At 55.2% G+C, this 18262-nt stretch overlaps 1 protein-coding gene across 4 annotated transcripts in view; it reads left to right on the top strand.

Moving 5' to 3' along the window:
* FOXP4 (forkhead box P4) overlaps positions 1-18262 on the top strand; it is a 51976-nt gene that overhangs the window by 13424 nt on the left and 20290 nt on the right. For all 4 annotated transcript variants that reach the window (XM_082731749.1, XM_082731747.1, XM_082731748.1 and 1 more), the window contains exons 2-3: positions 5799-6042; positions 17861-17956. In XM_082731749.1, the coding sequence (XP_082587875.1) occupies positions 5815-6042; positions 17861-17956 (324 nt within the window). In that variant the 5' untranslated portion in view covers positions 5799-5814. The remainder of the gene's footprint in view (positions 1-5798; positions 6043-17860; positions 17957-18262) is intronic.

Consider the following 18262-nt stretch of genomic DNA (forward strand, 5'->3'; position numbering starts at 1 on the left):
GGTTTGTCTTTTTTTTTTTTTCTTTTAAGATTTTATTTATTTATTTGACAGAGAGATCACAAGCAGACGGAGAGGCAGGCAGAGAGACAGAGGGGAAAGCAGGCTCCCTGCTGAGCAGAGAGCCTGATGCAGGGGCTCAATCCCAGGACCCCGAGATCATGGCCTAGGCCAAAGGCAGAGGCTTAACCCACTGAGCCACCCGGGCTCCCCCCCCCCTTTTTTTTAAAGTAAGCTCCGTGCCCACTGTGAGACTTGAATTCACCACCCTGAGATCAAGAGTTGCATGCTTTACCAACCAGGCTAGCTAGGCGCCACCCCCCACCTCCCTGTTGTCTGTCTTAATCAGGCACTAAATCCATGTTGAATGAATAAATGGCCTTGGACATGGATCATCTCATTTTGGCCACGAGGCAGCTCATAAACTAAAGTCAGTGGTCATCACTGAGGAGACCTGTGGTCTTGGATGAGCAGCACTAACATCACTTGGGAACTTTTTAGAAAAGAAGATTCTCAGACCTACTGAATCAGAAACTCCAGGCCTCAGGCCCAGCAGTCTGTGTTCCGACGAGCCCTCCAAGGGCATTCTGATGCATTCAAGTTTGAGATCCTCTGGCTTAAGGTTTCGGCCCATTTTGTTCTCCCTTTGACAAAAGCTTCATCTGTCTTTTTTTGCAGTTGGCTTCCTGAGCTTTCTTGGAAGTCGACAGGGCTATACTATTATACTATATAATATATATGTGTATATATATTATAAATAGTATATATGTGTATATGTACATATACACATATATATTATAAATAGATAATCTAGTATCCCCCATCATGCGGAGGAGAAAAAGGGGTAATGAACTTGGGCCCAAGTGTCCCGGCAAGTTGGTGACAGACCGGGGCCTAGATGCCACGTTTCCCAACTTTAAGGCTCAGTTTCTCGGCTCTCCCCGACCAAGATTGTGGGTTTGCGGAGGGCTGGAAACTGTGACTACTTGTTTCAACTTGAACCACCACCCTTGCTGGGGGTGTGGGTTACCTGTGGTCACGCCCCCACGGGCCTTGCTCTGGTTAGAGCTGGGGTGCAGCAGCTGTCCAGCTGCGGTGCTGCACGTGTGTGCTAGGGGCTGCCCCGCCCCCGCCACCCCCTCCCCGCGGGTAAACTCCGGGCATCCATCAGTCTGTTAATTGCGCTAATTAGAGATCGCGGAGGTGTTAATTGGAAAACCCTGGTATTGTGCCTGTTTGGGGAAGAAAACGTCAATAAAAATTAATTGATGAGTTGGCAGGGCGGGCGGCACGGGTTCACGGCGAGGCGCAGGGTGTCGTGGCAAATGTTACGGCTCAGATTAAGCGATTGTTAATTAAAAAGCTACGGTAATTAATACTCCCTACACCATATGTGCCCGCGGAAAAGGCACAAAGGTTCTTCTGCGTGTGGGGGTCCCCGTCCCTCTTCCTCTCACCCAAAACACCCTAGTCCTTGGGTTCTCCTTTTAGCCTCAAGATGGGTAGAACTCGTCACTTCTGCCCTGGGAGGGGACCAGACTGACCAGGAAAGTTACTAGGAGGCGTCCCCTGTGGCATGCCCACCAGGGTTCTTCGAAGGGCCAGGAGCCTCAGGGGAAGTGGGAGCCCCCGGTGGCCCCACAGCCTCCCCCAGAGCGGAAGAGGAGGCTGCGGCTTTGACCCAGCTTCCTTCCTTTTTTTCGAAGGCGTCTGTGGGACCTTTGGGGCCTGGAGCAAGGCTCTGAGGTGCCCTGACTCCCCAAGGGGTTCCCTGAGAGATGGGAGATTGGGGACCTGCCTAAAGATGGGACTAGAGCCCGAGAGAAATCCTTGACCACCTAAACCACCTAAAACAATTCGGCCTCAGACACTTTCACTTGTCCCCAAGTGAAGAGGGGTCAGGAAAGGCTGGGGTGGGTGCAGGATGAGGGCCTCAGTTTTAGCGAATCCTAGAAAGACCTAATTCCCCCCTCCTGACATGCTGTATAAAGGAAGAAAGGCCAGCCAGGTGACTTGGGCAAGGGGTAGTGACTTGCCCAAAGTCACACAGCTGGCCCTTGAAACCAGATAGTCTCTTTCCTGGAGCTCTCTTCTTCTCCAGGTGTCAGCTGCTCTTTTCTGGGGAAATGGGTGACTGGGGTAGGAGTGTGTGGTGAGAGGGGGAGGGGCAGGAGTGAAGGGAGGAGGAAGCTCTTGGAGGGTGTCCCTCCATCCTGGTCCCAGAGGAAGCAGCTAAGGTCCACATAAGGTGGATCCTTGGGCAAGGGACCATAGCCCGTGACTCTGATGGGCTATCAGGGGCTCCAACCAGCCACTAGAACACTGTGGCTTCATGTGCACATGCTGGACTAGGGAGTTTTACTCCTGGAAATTTCCAAGACCGATAAGACTTCCAGGACCACCCCTTCATGTAGAGATGGGGAAACTGAGGCCCAAAGGAGGAAGATAGAAGATTCACAGCTGGTTGTGGCTGAGCCCAGGCCCTTGCCTTCTCCTAGCCAGGGTCCAGGTTCTCAGGGCACTGCTATCAAGGCCTGCCTCCAGCACCACTAACTCCCCCCCACCCTGCCCCGGGCCTGCCTGCCCCAGCCCCCAGAGTCTGCACACCCACAAGGCAGAGGACACCCCATTGCTATTGCAACACCCAGTGGAGAGATGGGCAGGAGGCGTGAGGCTGCTGGTGTGCTCATCCTCAGAGGGCAGATGTCCCAGGGCAGGGAAGGTGAGGGTGTGGAGATGCCTGGGAACACATGCAGGTTTGGGTGCGTGTTGGTGAGCCTGTGGGAGCAATGAAGGAGGTGAAAGCCCCAGGAGAGGGCAGAGCGTGCCACATGGGAATTAATGCCATTCATACACCCTGCGGAAATGACTTTTCAAATGCATATAATCTCAAGCATGCAAATGAGAGGCTTGCTTCACCCTGTTTAATATGAATGATCGGCCCTTGAATAGCTATTATTACACGCCACATTGCAGCAATTATGTTGTACACTGGGTGTCGCTCTGTACCCCCCCCATAAAAAGACAGAAAAGAAAGGGACACCTCTGTTTGCAGCCTCATTCCTTTCTTCTCCCTTTTTCCAAACTTGCTGTCTGATCTACAACTTTATGGTGTGTGTGTGAGTGTTGGAAGGGGAGGCACTCTCCCTTACCCCAGGGAAGGAACTGCTGGATTCTCTTTCCTTTCTCCTGTGCACACACAGGCACCCCTGAGGCTCTGGTCTTTGTCCCCTGGGGCCCAGGAGTTCTCAGATCTCAGAAAAGCTAGACTTGGAATCAAGGCAGGCAGCTGCTCTCCACCCCCAGCAGGGCCAGGGTTGGGGGAGAGGGAGCAGAGTGGGCCCCTGCTGTCTCCCCATCCCCCTTATGTGTAGCTGAGCCCCAGGCCTGAGTGGGGGAAGGTGCTCTGTAAGCTGCTGCCAGGGATCAGGGTGGGTGGCTTGGAGGAGGGGGCTGGGGCCCTGTGCTCTGACGGGTGGAGGATGGCGCCCACCCCATTCATCATTTGGCAGCCACTGGCCCTCGGGCTGACATGGCCATTAAGGCCTGGGCCCAAGTGCTCAATCTCTTCCGAACCATCACCCCCAACCTCACCCTAGCCCTGGCCCACCTCCTCTTGGAACTCAGGAGTGGGAGCAGCAGCTGGGGGGTGGGCGGTAGGGAGACAAGCCCTTGGAAACACACAGACACACACAAACATGGGAAACCCTAGGAGCATACAGTCACCCAGGAGGCCACACAGATCAATCCATTACGACAAAGATACCTAGAGTCACAGACGGAGAGGGGCACAGGAGCAGCAATGTGGCACATGTGACCGTTGGGCTCCCCATGGACCCTTAACACCTCTCTGTCCCCCTCATGCACCCCCAGACCCTCACACTCCTCCCAATAGAAAGTGGCCCAGCCAAGAGGGAGAGGGGAAGAGATCTTCCCGGGTGAAGGGAGAGAATTTCCCTGGCAGGAGGGAGATGCTCTTGGGAGCGGCCACCTTGGGGAAGGAACTAGGGAAATGATCCAGCCTCTCTGGTCTGCTCATCCACTGCCTATTGGGAGACCCTGCGATCCTGGGTCTGCCTAGGCCAAAAGGGGATCAGAAAGGGAAGAAAGAACGAACACTGGCTACCTTCCATAGGTCCCTTGATCTCTGTGTGATTTGGGCCAAGTCTTGGGCCTCCCAAAGCCTTAGAGTCCTCACCCTTACAAATAAGGCAGCTGGAGAAGGCATGGATCGGAGCTTACCTGCTGCAAGGTGGTTTTTACACGTGCTGTTTTACTTACTCCTCACAGGACTCCAAGAGGCAAAGATTAACTGCTTCTACTGACAAACCGAAGTTTGGGGAGGGTTTTTGTTTTTGTTTTTGTTTTTGTTTTTTAAAGTTAATTTATTTAAGTAATCTCTGCACCCAACACGGGGCTCATACTCATGACCCAGAGATCAAAAGTCACATGCTCTTCTGACTGAGCCAGCCAGATGCCCTGAGCTTTAGGGAGTTTAAGACTCTGTCAAAGATCAGTGGTGGGTTTCAGCCAGGTCCCTTTTGATTGCGATGCATGTCCCTCTCAAGGGGCTGTGGCTTCGGGGATAGCTGGGAAATGGGGACACTCCAGACTTGGAGAGCAGCTGGGTATACTAAAGGCCCCTATTTGCATCACTGTGTGTGTGTGTGTGTTGCCTGCAGGCGCACACGCACATACACACTCATCCCCCCTGTCCCCCCAGCAGATGTTGGACCCTCCTTGAGTGATAGAAGGAATCTCTGGCCTTCTCCTGGCTACCTTTGACCGTTGCAAACAGACCCTCTCTTTCCGGGAATGCTTCCACCCCTGGAGAAGCAGCTGGGGAGGGAGGGGAGGGCACAAGATTCAGTCCTTGACCCTTTGCCCTGAACTGTCTGGACCCTCAGTTTTTCCATCTATAAAATCAGGATGATAATAACTATCTCTCACCATCTTTGTGAGAAGGAATCATGGTGCTAATAGAAATAGTAAATGTTATGGAGTGTCTGTTTTTGGCCAGGGCTTTTTGGCAGGTCAGAGAAGTGGAACCACTGACTGCCTTCACCACCCAGCTCCAGCCCAGTTGAGTGGCTCCCAGTAGATGCTGGGCAAAGGACAATCACATTTGTGGTACAAGTGTGGATTAGAGCCTTTCTGGGTCCTAGGGGAGGAGACCCTATAAGGAGGCCCTGCCCAGGGGAAGTCTCTGTCTGTGGGGAACACACACAGAGGTCATTACTGGTGGGGGTGGGGCTCAGCAATATGGTTGGTCCCAGTGAATAGCTCCTCCGAGCTTTGATATCCTAGCGGGATGATATCCTAGCCGCAGGCTAGCTTCCCCAACGTCCTACCCTGGAGGGAGAGGCCAACACCAGGCTGGGGGGCCGGTGGATGGGATTCCCTACCTTACCCTCCCCAGGAGCAAGGGTGAAGACATCACCTCCTCCTCTTCCCGGCCAAAGTCTCCTGGAAGTCCGGAAAATGTGGGGGAGGAAGGCAGTGGGGCGGTCTCAGCTTCACTGAGCTGCCCCTCAGTGGAGCTGCCCCTTCCCCAGCCTAGGGAGAGGATGGTCGGGAGGGGGCCCGCACCCCGAAAGGGGTTGTAGGAGCCGCTTCGAGGAAGTTAAGGAGGAAGAGATGCCCTAGGATTGGGGGACAGGGGGCTGTTAAGCTGTGGAGGTGTGTTGTTTGGGGGTCGAGGGGCTTCTCTGGCTGCCGCCCCCCCCCCCCCCCCCCCCCCCCGTAGCCCGCGTCCTGGTTTGAGCCTCAGTCCCTCCCCCATGTCTCTCCTCCCCCTCCAGGTCCCGCTAGAGCGACATGATGGTGGAATCCGCCTCGGAGACAATCAGGTCGGCTCCCTCTGGCCAGAACGGCGTGGGCGGTATCTCCGGGCAGGCCGATGGCGGCGGCGGCGGTGGCGGCGGCGGCGGTGGGGCCGGGGCGGCGGGCGCTGGCGGAGGCGGCCCAGGCAGGGACTCCGCGGCGGGCCCAGACAGCAACGGCGAGTTGAGCCCAGCAGAGCTGCTGCACTTCCAGCAGCAACAGGTAGGAGCGGGCGCCCCTCCCTGGCAACCGGGAGGAGCAGAGGGGCTCGGCGGGGCCACTTCCCACTCTCTTTCTGGCGACAGAGGTCCCAGGCTTCTGCCAAGCAGCCTCACTTGTAACCCTCTTGAAAAGATCCAGCCTCCAGGGACTCCCTCTGCGCCCTCCCACACCAATGGCCATCCAAAGGCAGGGGGAGAGCGGGGCTCCCAGGAGAGAGAAGTGGGACCCAGGAGGCCCAGAGGTCAGGAAGCTTGGACCCGTTTCAGAAAGAGACAAAGACAGAGAGACTCCTGGAGAAGAGCGTGAGAATGTTTGTGCTCTCCTGCACATTGGCTAAGTGAACAAGGTTGCGGGAGGGAGACCCCTCTCTAGGGTACATGTTCCTTGGAGAAAGGGGTTGTGTATACAGGGCTATCTTCACTTTCTTTGTACTGTAAAATATCCCCCACTGCCTTCTCTGCCTGGGCCCCTAATCCAGGCTGTGAAGAAATTAAGCTTCCAGGCACCAGAGTCCAAAGCAGCTAGGAAAAGGCCAAAGGTAGGAGGCAATGGCAGGCCTCCATTTTTAGGGGTCAGTCTGGGAATCCCTATCTGCCTCCCCCTTCCGTTTCTCCCCCCTCCACCATTCCACCCTAAACGGCAGAGTTCAGGAGTTCAAGACCAGCTGCTAAAGTTTGAGAGGCCCTGGGGTGGGGAGCCTGGTTGGTGATGACAGAGCAGGGGCCCCAGGTCCTGGCCCCACAGCCCCACCCCTGGAAAAAGGGAGAATCATGCTTGACAAGTTCAGGAGAACCGGCCCAGCCAGCCTTGGCCTTGGGATTCTCCTCCTCTTATTTGATTGCTCCTCCGAGCTCACTGCTGGCACTGCCCCTTGGGGGCTCTGCTGGGAAAAGTCATGTCCCCACCCACATCCCCACCCCTGCCTCAAGTGCACACAGATGTATATTCCCACCTTGCCCTGGTGTTCTCTCCCAGGCTCAACGTGGGGCTCCTCCCCTAACTCCATAAGCCCCTCAGGAGCCCTTTCCCACCACTCTCTGTGGAGTGGAGGTCAGACGGAGCTGCACCATCTGAAGCCGGCACCCTGCCTGGAGCTGGTCAGCCACCATTAACACAGAAACTGAACCAACCCGGGTTAAGTCCCAGCCAGTCCCTTAACCAGCTGTGCAACTTTGGCCAAGTCCTGGACCCCACCCTGAGCCCTGGCCTCCTGGATGCCTAAAGCATAGGATTTTTAGGATCAGGTGCGATTTGAGCTTGAAGTCTCTGCACACACCGAGTGGCCCATGTAAATGCTCACAGAATTGAGGACTTCAGAAATCACTTCCTCTTACAGACCATGGAGACCCGTCACCTTCCCCTGGGGAGATAGCCCTTGGGAGTTTGCTGGCATCTCCCAGGCTTGCTAACAAGCAGGATCTCTGGGGAAGAGACCAGAGTTTGTGACATCTACTGGGGACAGAAGGTCAAAGGGCCAAATCTGACCCTTATGAAAATAATAACAAGACACACCCCACCAGAAATCTCTAAGGCCACCCATTTTTTATAACCACCTCTTCCCTTCCCCCACCTCTGTGCACACAGGGCTAGGAAAGGTTTTGAATGTGGTGGGGGATGGGACGGATTCGGGAACTACGGACACTGGAAAGTGTCTTTTAAACAATTATTTTTCTTTTTCTTTTTTTTTTTTTTTAAGATTTTATTTATTTATTTGACAGAGAGAAATCACAAGTAGATGGAGAGGCAGGCAGAGAGAGAGGGAAGCAGGCTTCCTGCTGAGCAGAGAGCCCGATGTGGGACTCGATCCCAGGACCCTGAGATCATGACCTGAGCCGAAGGCAGCGGCTTAACCCACTGAGCCACCCAGGCGCCCCGAAACAATTATTTTTCAACTGCAGGGTGAACACAGATTATCTGTAAACTGGGATCATGTGTGGGCTGGGGAGAGACAGAACTTTCTGTACTGGTCAGGTTTCTTCGCTCTGCATCACACACAAGCCATGTTGTGCCATCTATATTTCACGTTCAGGTTATTCCTATTTGTTTTGGGGAGTATACCAAAGTCCTGGAAAATCCTATATCTGTTTACAAATAAACTGGGGTGGAGATTTGGAGGCAGGCGGAGGGCTGTTTTAGCCTTTTGGGCTCACTATGGGCCTGGGGCCCGGGGCCAAAGGAAATAGACTTAAAAAAGTTCTGTTGGCTCTGAACTCTGAAAGAACCCCACAAAACTAAAATGATAAGTTTTTTCAATTAACAGGAAAGTCTGTGGCCCATCCTTCTAGCCCCAGTCTATGAGCCAGGCTTTGGGGGAAGTTTCAGGGGTAATGCTTTCTGGTACCCCCCAACAACAAATGTTCCTGACTATTGGTGGGGTAGATTAACTGTAGAAAAGAAAGCCTGGCCCAGTGGGTTCCTCCTTCCTCTGCTGGGCCTCAACCAGGAAGTCCTTTGAGGACAAACAAACCAATAACCTTCCCTCCGTTTGGTGCTTTAGGTCTTTCTCATACATGGGCCACTTAATCACCATGCCAGCCCTGGGATGTGGGTGTTATGATTCCCATTCTGCAGATCAGGGGACACTGACTGGGCTTGGTGACACGGGGACAGCTGCAGCTAGAGCTCAGCACAGCCTCCTTTTGGCTGATCCCCCATCACACAGTCCCCTATCAGAAATGGAAGGAGGGAGGCCTGAAACATAGTAGGTGCTAAATAAACGTCTGTGCCTGACAGCATTCCATCCCCAGCCCTGAAAGCTCTTAGACAAATGAAAACAACACAGCCTGCAGGCCATAAGTAGCCACTCCAGAGGAGGGAGGTCGAGGGCAGGTGTGGAGGCTGTGCACTGTTCCCATTCCTCCTCCTCAGGCCTCCTTGGGCCTCCAAGCCCCTCTCCCTCTTTCCGTCTGCTGGTCTCTGTGCCTCCACTCTGGATAAATAAGCCCTGGAAATGCAGGCTTGGCCTTTGGGAGTAATAAGTTGACAGAGGGGAGGGAGATAAACAGGGCGAGTCAGAAGTCAGGCCAGTGACAGGACTGGAGGCTGTGACAAACAGTGCTGAAGAGGGCAGCCTCATCACTTTGGAACAAGAGCAGGCACCGTTTCCATGCAACAGCAGGCCAGGAGCTTGTTCAAACAGAGGCTGGGGATGGGGGTGGGGGGGTCACATGGCTGGGCTGCCAGGCCCTATCTGACTAGAGAGAGGGTCCCCACCTGGCTGCCCCCTTCTCCCAGCAGCCAAGGCTCCCGCCTCCCCCTCTCAAGCCCCTGTCTGCTCAGTGGCAAAGGCCCACCACCTCCACGCTGTCCTTAGGGCTTGGACCAGCTCTCCAGTCTCACCCCCTTACGGGGAACCGACTGTGAGAAGGCTCTCGGTGCAGGAGGCTTGGGAGTGTGCATTCATTCTGCAAACATGCCTGGAGCCTTATTTACACCAGGCTCCCTGCTGGCCAGCTGGAGCTGATGACCCCAGCTGCTATTCAAGAATACCCTTGACCCAGTAGACATGCCAGCTGTGCACCCATCCCCTTGCTTCACCCAGCAAAGTCTCCTTCCTCATTGCTCCTTCTGCCCCTGTTTTTCCTCTGAGGGTTTTTTTCTTTGAAGATTGTTCTTGCATCTTACCCTAATCTGATTTCACCTGGATGAAATGGACAGGGGTGGGGTGGGGGTTCCCCAGGGACAGCACAGAAACCCTTTGGGCTCTGATGGGGAGCAATGAGGGTTGGGACAAGTGTGGGAGGTGGTGGGCCTCAAGAGGCTTTGGGGCCATGGCCTGGCCGCCCTGGCCCAGGGGGGGCTGGGAGGGCTGGGCCGGCGGGGAGGGGGCTGCCAGAGCTGCTGGCGGCCGCGCTGAAAGGCGTCCTGGGCCTCTGGAGCCTGCACTTCCATTGTCCTCTGGTTTCGGGGGTGACAGGTCAGTGAGGGTCACAGGAGGGTTGCCTAGCGTCTGGGAACTCCCACTGCAGTTGCTGTGACAACCGGGGCCAAATCCCACCCTGTTCACATCCTGTGAGGACATTCAAAGGGGTTGGGGGGCTCTGCACATTAATGGGCTTTTAACTCACCCCCTCCTAAGAGATGGGGGGGATGTCAGGGCACGGAGGAAGAGAAGAATGGAAGACATTTTTGTTCCCCTCCTGCGTCTGGCCCTCCTCTGCCCAAGCTACCTAGGGGGACGGGATGGGAAGGGGAGGCTTATGGGGTGAATTAGCACACATACCCCCACATCACACACACTGTCAACAGTGGTCTTAGTCCTCAGGTCAGGGGCCTATTTCTCCTTGGGACCCGTGCCCCCAGACCCTACTTACTCCTCCTCTCCAGTCTCACACCTTGTGTACTCTGCTCTTTTCTTTTAGTTAGGATGACACCCTCCCCAGGAGGTGCTGGGGACCTGGAGGGAGAATGGGGGCCCCAACTCCCTGGAGGGGAGACTTAGGAACCTGTCTGTGAAGCCCCTGACTCCCAACAGCTGCAGCGTAGAGCAGACTTGCCTCCACCAGGACATAGAGGGCTGGGAAGAAAGGCCGCCACCCAGGTCATAGGGGTCGTAAGGGGAGAGGTCCTTAACTCCCCACATCCTGTTCCAGTCCTGGGTTGCTAAGCCGAAGGCCACCCTTGTTTTATGTGTCTGCGTCAGGGCAGAGGCGGGTGAGAAAGGCAGAGGAGAGGCTCCAGGCCAGGAAAAGGAACCCCCAGGGTCCTGCTTTGCTGGGACTAGGAGGGAGCCAGCCCACCTTACCCCCAGCCTCCCCTTCTGGTATGGAATTCTGACACTCTGTCTCTCTCCCACCCCTATTTTATGCCAGGGTTCTTGTGGGTACCAATCAACCGGGAGCTTGGGGACAGGGCAGAATTTGGGTGAGGGGTGCCTGAATGTTTCCTCTTCTGAGCTTGAAAGGTTAAAGTGGGGGAGGGCCACCCCTCAGTGGGTCAGTGGAACGCCTTGATTCTGAGCAGCCCCAGGGGGATTCCTTGGGAAGGGACTTGCCTGCCCCCACATGCACTACTCTGTGTCCCACACTTGAGTCTCTTGTGGAAGCACTAGCATCAGGGTAGTGGCTGGGCTCACGGTGGCTCTGGACCTGGAAAGAGACGTGCTTCTGGAGAGCCCATAGCTTCTGGAGAGCTGGCTGGCGGGCAGCTGAGGCAGGTCTGGGAGGTACCCGAGCAAGCAGGGGGTGAGCAGGGGGACAGGCAGTGCTACTATCACCCTGCTCTGTTTCCCTGCTTCCAGATCCAGGGAGGGAACCAGGGAGCCAGAGAGGAGTTCCTTTCCTGGCTTTGGAGCCTCTGGGTCACTTGTTCATTCTCATCTCCTGGGGCAGGGAAGCCCTTGGTGGCCTTGGTGGGGAAGGGGGCCTGAAACACGGCTGTGTACCCGGGCTCTGAGTCTCCCACCCACGTGGGCCTGCCTGTATCAGCGCGTTGCTGGTTTTCATTTTAATGGTTCTAATTTGAGAATGCGCCGATGTCATTTTTATGAGGTTGGTGTAAAAAAAATTTACAGCCTTTCCAAAAAGCTTTTTTTTTTTTTCCAAGGGAAAAAGGTGTAGAATCACTTCGGGGGTTTTATGGTCTCCTCTCCCCCAATCCTCCTAGCCCCCCTTTTCTGTGTCGTGTCGTTGTTCCTGCCTCTGCTAGAGGACAAAGCCTAGCTAGTCAAGAACCTGGATCTCCCCAAGTCAGTACCTTTACTGGTTGGGTCCACTGACCTCTGACCTTTCTCCCTGGGCCCCTTCCCTCTGCTCTCTGGCCTCAGAGGAGTTGCATTTCCAGCTGTGGACAGAGAAGTGTTTCCTGTTTAATTCCAATCAACAAGTATTTATTAGGCACCTACTGTTTACTAGCAGTGGGTTAGGTATCTGCCCTCAGAGATTATATCACTGCCTGTTTAAAGTCCTCTAGCATTTCTTCCTCAAGCATAGAGTGCAATCAAAAACCCTTGTCCCTGTATGATCTAGCTACTGCTCACCTCTGGGTCTTCCTCCCAGGCAGACTCCTTAGCTTGGCCACTCAGGCCTTGGTAGTTCATGATGCTTCAAGCTTAGTCCCGCCTCAGGGCTCTTGCACCAGTGCTTTTGTCCCCCAGGAATACTGTCCCCTGAATGAGTTCTCTCCTAAAACTTAATGTCTCTTCAGAGAGGCCTTCCCTGGCCATGCAGCTTAAGTAGGCAGCCAGCCATCCTGCATGGAACGCTCCTGGAACACTAACCACCATCTCTTCTTAGCCTCTTCTCTTTGTTTTCACTGTCTGGTTCATCACCTGAGAACGGGATCCCCCGGAGGCTGGGATGGTGGGAGCGCCCTGTGGGGCTTCACACATCCTCGCTAGAGTACTGACAAATGAATAGGGAGTCGTAGTATGGCTGAGGGTAAGGGAGGCTGGGGACAGGTCATGGGCTTTCCTGGGGCTCTTTTCAGGTTTGGGATAGGCTAACCACCACCTCCCCAAGTGCCCTCCTGTGCCCCTTCCCCTAAATCTAGACAGCCCCGGTGGAAATTAATTATCAAGACAATTTCTATCTCGGTTTTGCCAGAATTAGCTAGATGCAGACAAAAGAAGTTTGGATTTTATTTTGGCTGCCCCTCCCCACAATCCAAGTTAAACCAGAATTTGCCAGAAGGTCCTCCATCTTGACCGGCACCTCGTGGCTCTGCTTCCCTGTGCAAAGCCTATGTGAGGCCCAGGGGATTCCGTTTCTGCCTCTGCTACTGTGTGACTTTGGGCACGTCACTGTCCCTCTCTGTGTCATTTCCACATCTCCAAAGTGAACTACAGCTGTGGTTCATAAACCATTTAGCTTAAGATCCAGCCTAAAAGATACATTTTCTTGGAGCCCTAGCACAGTTTCCTGAAACAATGCTTCTGCTTACCTAATACTTCTGATGCTTCCTTATGAGTGTGTGCGTATTTTCCCATTTTTTTGACCTACTAAATTGCTGTTATGACCCACCACTAGATCATGACCAGCAATTTAGAAAACATGAGACTAGATGCCCTCCAACACTTGGAGCTCACTGGGTTCTGTGGGGTTCTGCTGCTCTACTCTCCAAGGTCAGCCCTTTCAAGCTGGCCCCTGAGCACCACATCCCTGCCCTCCCAATCCTCAGGCCACAGAAAGGACCAGTAAGCAGCCCTGCACCTGGCCTCCATTGAGAGGATGCCGGTCTCTACCCCCGAATTCTCAGAGACAGAAATGAGGGTGTGGTCTCACCCCGCAGACAAGAGACCCTCCTGCCCCAAGACTTGTTTTTCTCCTCATAGCAGCCCTTGTTGCCCTCCAAGCTCTGGCTTCATTCCCCTCCATCCTGACCGCCCTCCCTGGATGCCATCCGTTATAAGCCATTTGTTCCTAATTGTGGAGATCCTGCTAATGACTTCTGATGGGGGGCGGTGGCGGGGAGGTTGGGGGTTGGTGAGGGGGAGAGTTTGCCTTCATTAGCAAGACAGTTCTGGAGCTGGAGGGGGAGAGGTGGGGCGCAGAGGCTGAGGGAGGTTTTGGTGAGTGGGTCCTGCCAGGTAGCACTAACAAATGACAAGAAGGTGGCAGGTGAACAGTAAAGACAAAAGTTGGTGTCCATTCTGGACCCACTGGGTGCCTGGCACTATGCTAAGTACTCTGCCTCGTGTACTCTTCATAGCAGCCCTGGGGACTAAGGGCAGGGTTATGCCTATTTTGCAAAGGAAGAAACTGAAGGTCAGAGAGGTAAAGTGACTTACCTAGGTCACACAATGTATGGTGGAGCCAGGATTTGGATCCAGATCCTGACCAGGGTCTGTAAACTGAATGGCCTAGTACTGCTTCCTTTGAAGGAAAACTGGACCTTATCCCCTAAACCACAGAGCTGAGGATGAGGCTTTGAGTCCAAGGGGTGGAGAGAGGGGATTGAAGAGGCCAGATGACTCCCAGTTTTCCATTCTGCCCTGAGCACACACCCCCCCCCCCCAGGGTTTGCATGATGGCTTCTCCTTGGTGTGGGATTCTAAACGCCTTTCCTACCCCAGGCTGTATTTGGGTATCTCTGGCCCTCAGGGAAGGGACATGGGGCCAGCCTTCTGAAGATTCCTGTGTTGGTTCTTGTCTACCTGCCTGCACCAGCCTTATTTCCCCTTCAACCCTAGACAGTTGGAAGCACCCAGGCTCAGGGGAGAGCAGACTCATAGGCTTTAAGGGACCATGCACAAGCTCCTGAAGGCCTTGCCAGGGGTCAGAGGCACTGGGCAGCCAGAGGTGTGCGGACTCCATTTCCTGCCCATGGAAACTTGGGTCTCAGTTTCCTTCCTTGTCTGGAAGATGGAGACCGTGACACAAGTACTGCCTTGCTCAAGGTGATGAGGCTTCAATCAGATGTAGTCCTCTACAAACGCCAGCTCTTGAACTCTGTCCCCTCGGCCTGCTGCCCCTGTTCAGCCTGGACCAAAGTGAATTGCACAGATGTGTCCACCGTCTGCTGCTGGCCGGGAGGGGGTTCACAGGTGCATTTGACAACATCTGTGTTTTCAAGGGGGCTGTAACCTGGTCGGAGAAAGTGGAGCTGGCTGTACTGGGGTGGGGGCCCTCATCCTCCACATCTCTCAGCAGCGGGCACCCTGGCCCCAGGACCAGCAGCCGGCGTAGATGAGGCCTGGCGTGTTGGAAGTGCTGGATGGGACTTCGGTGGGGCTTCAGGAAGTCTCCAACCTACCTGCTCCCTTGGGTGACTGCCCTGGAGGAGGGCATCCTGGGCCAGAGGGACCCCCTCACTCCCAGAGTGCTGTCCCCAGCTGTGGACAGTGTGTGGCATGGGGCATGGAGCAGCACTGGAGTACGTTGAGTGGACAGGGTCCTGTCCAGGCCATCTGGAGAAGGGATCTTGGACCCCAGGTCCAGGGTCTGCCCATTACCCTTGCCCTGGGCACCCATGGCGTGATTTTTCAGTGGTACCCAAACCATTCTAAATTGGGTCAGGGCTGAGCACTAAGCAAATGACACGAAATGACCTTGGGTTATCCATCATTACCTCTCTGTCACCTCTAAGCGCAGGGCCTGTGCATGGTGGGCAGTCATGCATGTGAGTAAGTGAATGAATGAAGGAATGAATGAATGAATGAAGTGGGACTGGGACTCCTCAGCCTCTCCCGCTGCCCAGGAATGGTTTCAGGGTCCCTGGACTTGCTGGGCGATTTCACTCCTCTGCACAGTGGGGGTCACTGTGCCAGGAACACACTTCAGCTTCCTGTTCCAGCTGAGGACCTCGCCCCTCAGGAGTCTGGTCAGGACAACGAGTGCCGCCACCTTCTCTGGGCTCTAGGGCCTGGTGCTCACCTCCACCCCCGCTCTGATGGGCGACTGTCCTTGCAGCTCTGCAGCTGTAAGTCCTAGGGCAGGCCAGGTTCTGTGTGTCCGAGTCTTGGCACCCAGCACAGCCCCTCGAGTACAGCAGGGGCTCAGTAACATGAAGGAGGATGTGAGTGGAGGCAATCCCAGGAGGGTCCAGCCTTGGCTGGGCAACTTGTCTCTTTCCTCCTGCAGGGGAGGACAGGCCTGGAGTGGGAGGAGGGCAGGAGGGTTAGTGAAGGGTCCATCGCAGATGAAGACTGTAAGGCCTGTCCTTGTTTCCTGCAAATCTTGTAATTTCGTGCTCCAGGGGACCACAAAGTAAGAGAGTCTATGGGGAGTGAACCCAGCTCCCCGGGCCACCCCCCCGCCCAACTTCCTCTGGAAACCCCTCCCCTGTTTCCCCTCTGGGTCACCTAGGCCAGCCAGCTTCTCCAAGGCTTTCTTTTCCCCCAGCTTGCCCCCTGACCTCTGGCCCCCTACCTCTCTACCCCACCTCCACCTTTTTGACAGAGAGCATGTGTCTGACTCATTAGACCTGGAGGGGATCACTCAGGCACCAAGAGGCGGGGCTCCTTCCCAATGACCACGTGGCCACCTCCCTTCCTTCCTGCACCACCGCCCCCCACCCCCACCCCCTTTCCATAGCTTCTCAGAGCCTTTTGACTCCAAGAGGTCAGAGTTCTGCTTTCTGAAGTGAATCATGCTGAAGAAACCCCAGGCCACTTGTCCAGGGGAAGAGAGGGGCTGGGGAAGGCCTGGGATCTGGGGGGCTGGTGAGAGGCGCACTCATGTGAGCTCCAGGTATGCTGGGGGCCACACGCCCACAGACACACCAGTGAGTGTTTAGAGACCATGCTAAGAGAAGCTAGGCTCAAGGCTGGGGACAGCTCAGCTGTTCAGTGGCCGTAAGGAAGGGGCTTCGAAGGGCGTGTGTGAACATGCAGTGGGCACTTGGGAGTGTTTGCCGGGCGGTGAGTGTGTATGAGTGTGTCACATAAGGTTTTGCCTTGTTGGTGCGCGTGATGAGGTCAGGGAGCAGAAGTCCACATGAGGACAAACACGAGTGTGTGTGCATGGACAGAGGTGAGGGGCCGCAGTGAGCACATGTCGTTATGCAGGCATGCTGGGCAGGAGGCCATGCTGGCTGCTGGCTCACTGAGCCAAGGGGGGACAACCCACATTCCTTAGAAGGGAAGGGAACAGACCCTTCACTACACCGCCTTGGTGCCCAGCTTGGGTCCTTTTGTCCCACTGGTGTTTCAGAGATGGATGGTATCCCGGGTTTGCAGAAGACTGAAGCACAAAGACAGTGTAACGTGCCCACAGCAGTCATACTGCTGGTCAGTGGCACAGCTGGGATTCAAACCCAGGCCTGTCTGATGCCAGAATCCCTGTCAGAGGCCTGGACACAACTGTCTGGGGAACGTGAGGGAAGACAGGTGTTGTGCTCCTGGAATGTGGATTCAGGACAGGTCCCCATGTCCCCTGCCTCTGAACCCCTCACTGATCCAGAGTGGGGTGATGAAGGGCTTGACCATCCTTACAGAGAACTTCCTGGGCCTCCCTCTCTGAGCCCCCCACTCTCCCACCAAACCTCTCACTGCTCACCTTCCAGACTCAGGGATGGGCCAGAGCTGCTCCCTCTGCAAAGTCCATGCATCTCCACTGCTATGACCCTGCCAGCTCCCAGTTCAGTCCAAGCCACGAGGGCCTCTGAGCCCGGACCACCACAGTGAGGTCAGAGCTACTTGCTGGAAGTTCAGACACACCCTTGAGGACTTGACCAAATTCCCCCATACCACCAGGGCTTGCACCCAGATCCCTGGACTCAGAAGGTCACACCATGCTCAGAACCTGAGACTCTGCCCTGATCCCCCTCAACTGGGTGCAGTGACCCCAAGTGAGTGCTACTCCCTTCAAGTCCAGACTGGCCACCTGGCTGAGGCTTCCTGACCGCAGATCCTCACTCTGTGATCCTGGGCAGATTATTCATCTCCTGGAGACTGTTTCCTTAGCTGTCGAATGGAACTGATAATCCCTACCTCACAGCCTCACAGGAAGGATTCAGTGAGATCTTGCAGGTAAAGGGCCTGACACGGAGTAGAGGCTCAGCAAGTAGTACCTAGTATTAGTACCTGGAGTCCCTCTGTTGTGCTTTCTGCTGGGATCCTTTTATGGCCACTGTCCCTTCTGTTTGCTGCCCCCATTGAGGCCCAACAAAACCTCTCAGGTCCCAGAGTGAGGCCCCTGTAAGCTCTGATCCCCACACCCTGGCAGCTTCTCTCAGGGACTCCTACCTATAGGCTTAAGGGCAAGTCCAAGTGCCCCTGTGACCCTCTCACCACCCTCAGTACCTTCTACCTTAGCCTGGCTTCCTCCTCCTTACTGCCCCATTCTCCGTGAACCTTCGATCCCGCCCCCTCCAGGCCCTTCAGGCCTTTGTTGGAGCAGGTAGGCCCTGTCCTGACAGCCAACTGTCCCCTCTCCTGCAGGCTCTCCAGGTGGCCAGGCAGTTCCTGCTGCAGCAGGCCTCGGGCCTGAGCTCCCCGGGCAACAATGACAGCAAGCAGTCGGCCTCTTCCGTGCAGGTGAGGAGGAAGGCAGGGGAGGCGGGTGGAGAGGGTAAATTGGCCCTCGAGGGACGGGCAGGACCAGCTGGAGGATGGCTCTGGCCAGTCCCCAGTGCCACAAAGTAGGCAACTTTCCAGAAGCAAATGCAGTCAGTGCAGGGGTGGGGTGAAGAAACAACTTTTTCTTGTCTCCACCCCCATGGCCCAGGCCTTGCTCTGCTCCGTGTCTTTGTGTGTGTGGCTCAGAGTTTGTGTCTGCAGTCAGCTCTTGCCTTCTCCGGGTACCTCCTGCTTGCTTCCTTTCCCTGGCTCTGCCCTCTGGGT

The sequence above is a fragment of the Mustela nivalis genome, assembly GCF_964662115.1.
Source record: "Mustela nivalis genome assembly, chromosome: 5".
Taxonomy (NCBI): Eukaryota; Metazoa; Chordata; class Mammalia; order Carnivora; family Mustelidae; genus Mustela; species Mustela nivalis.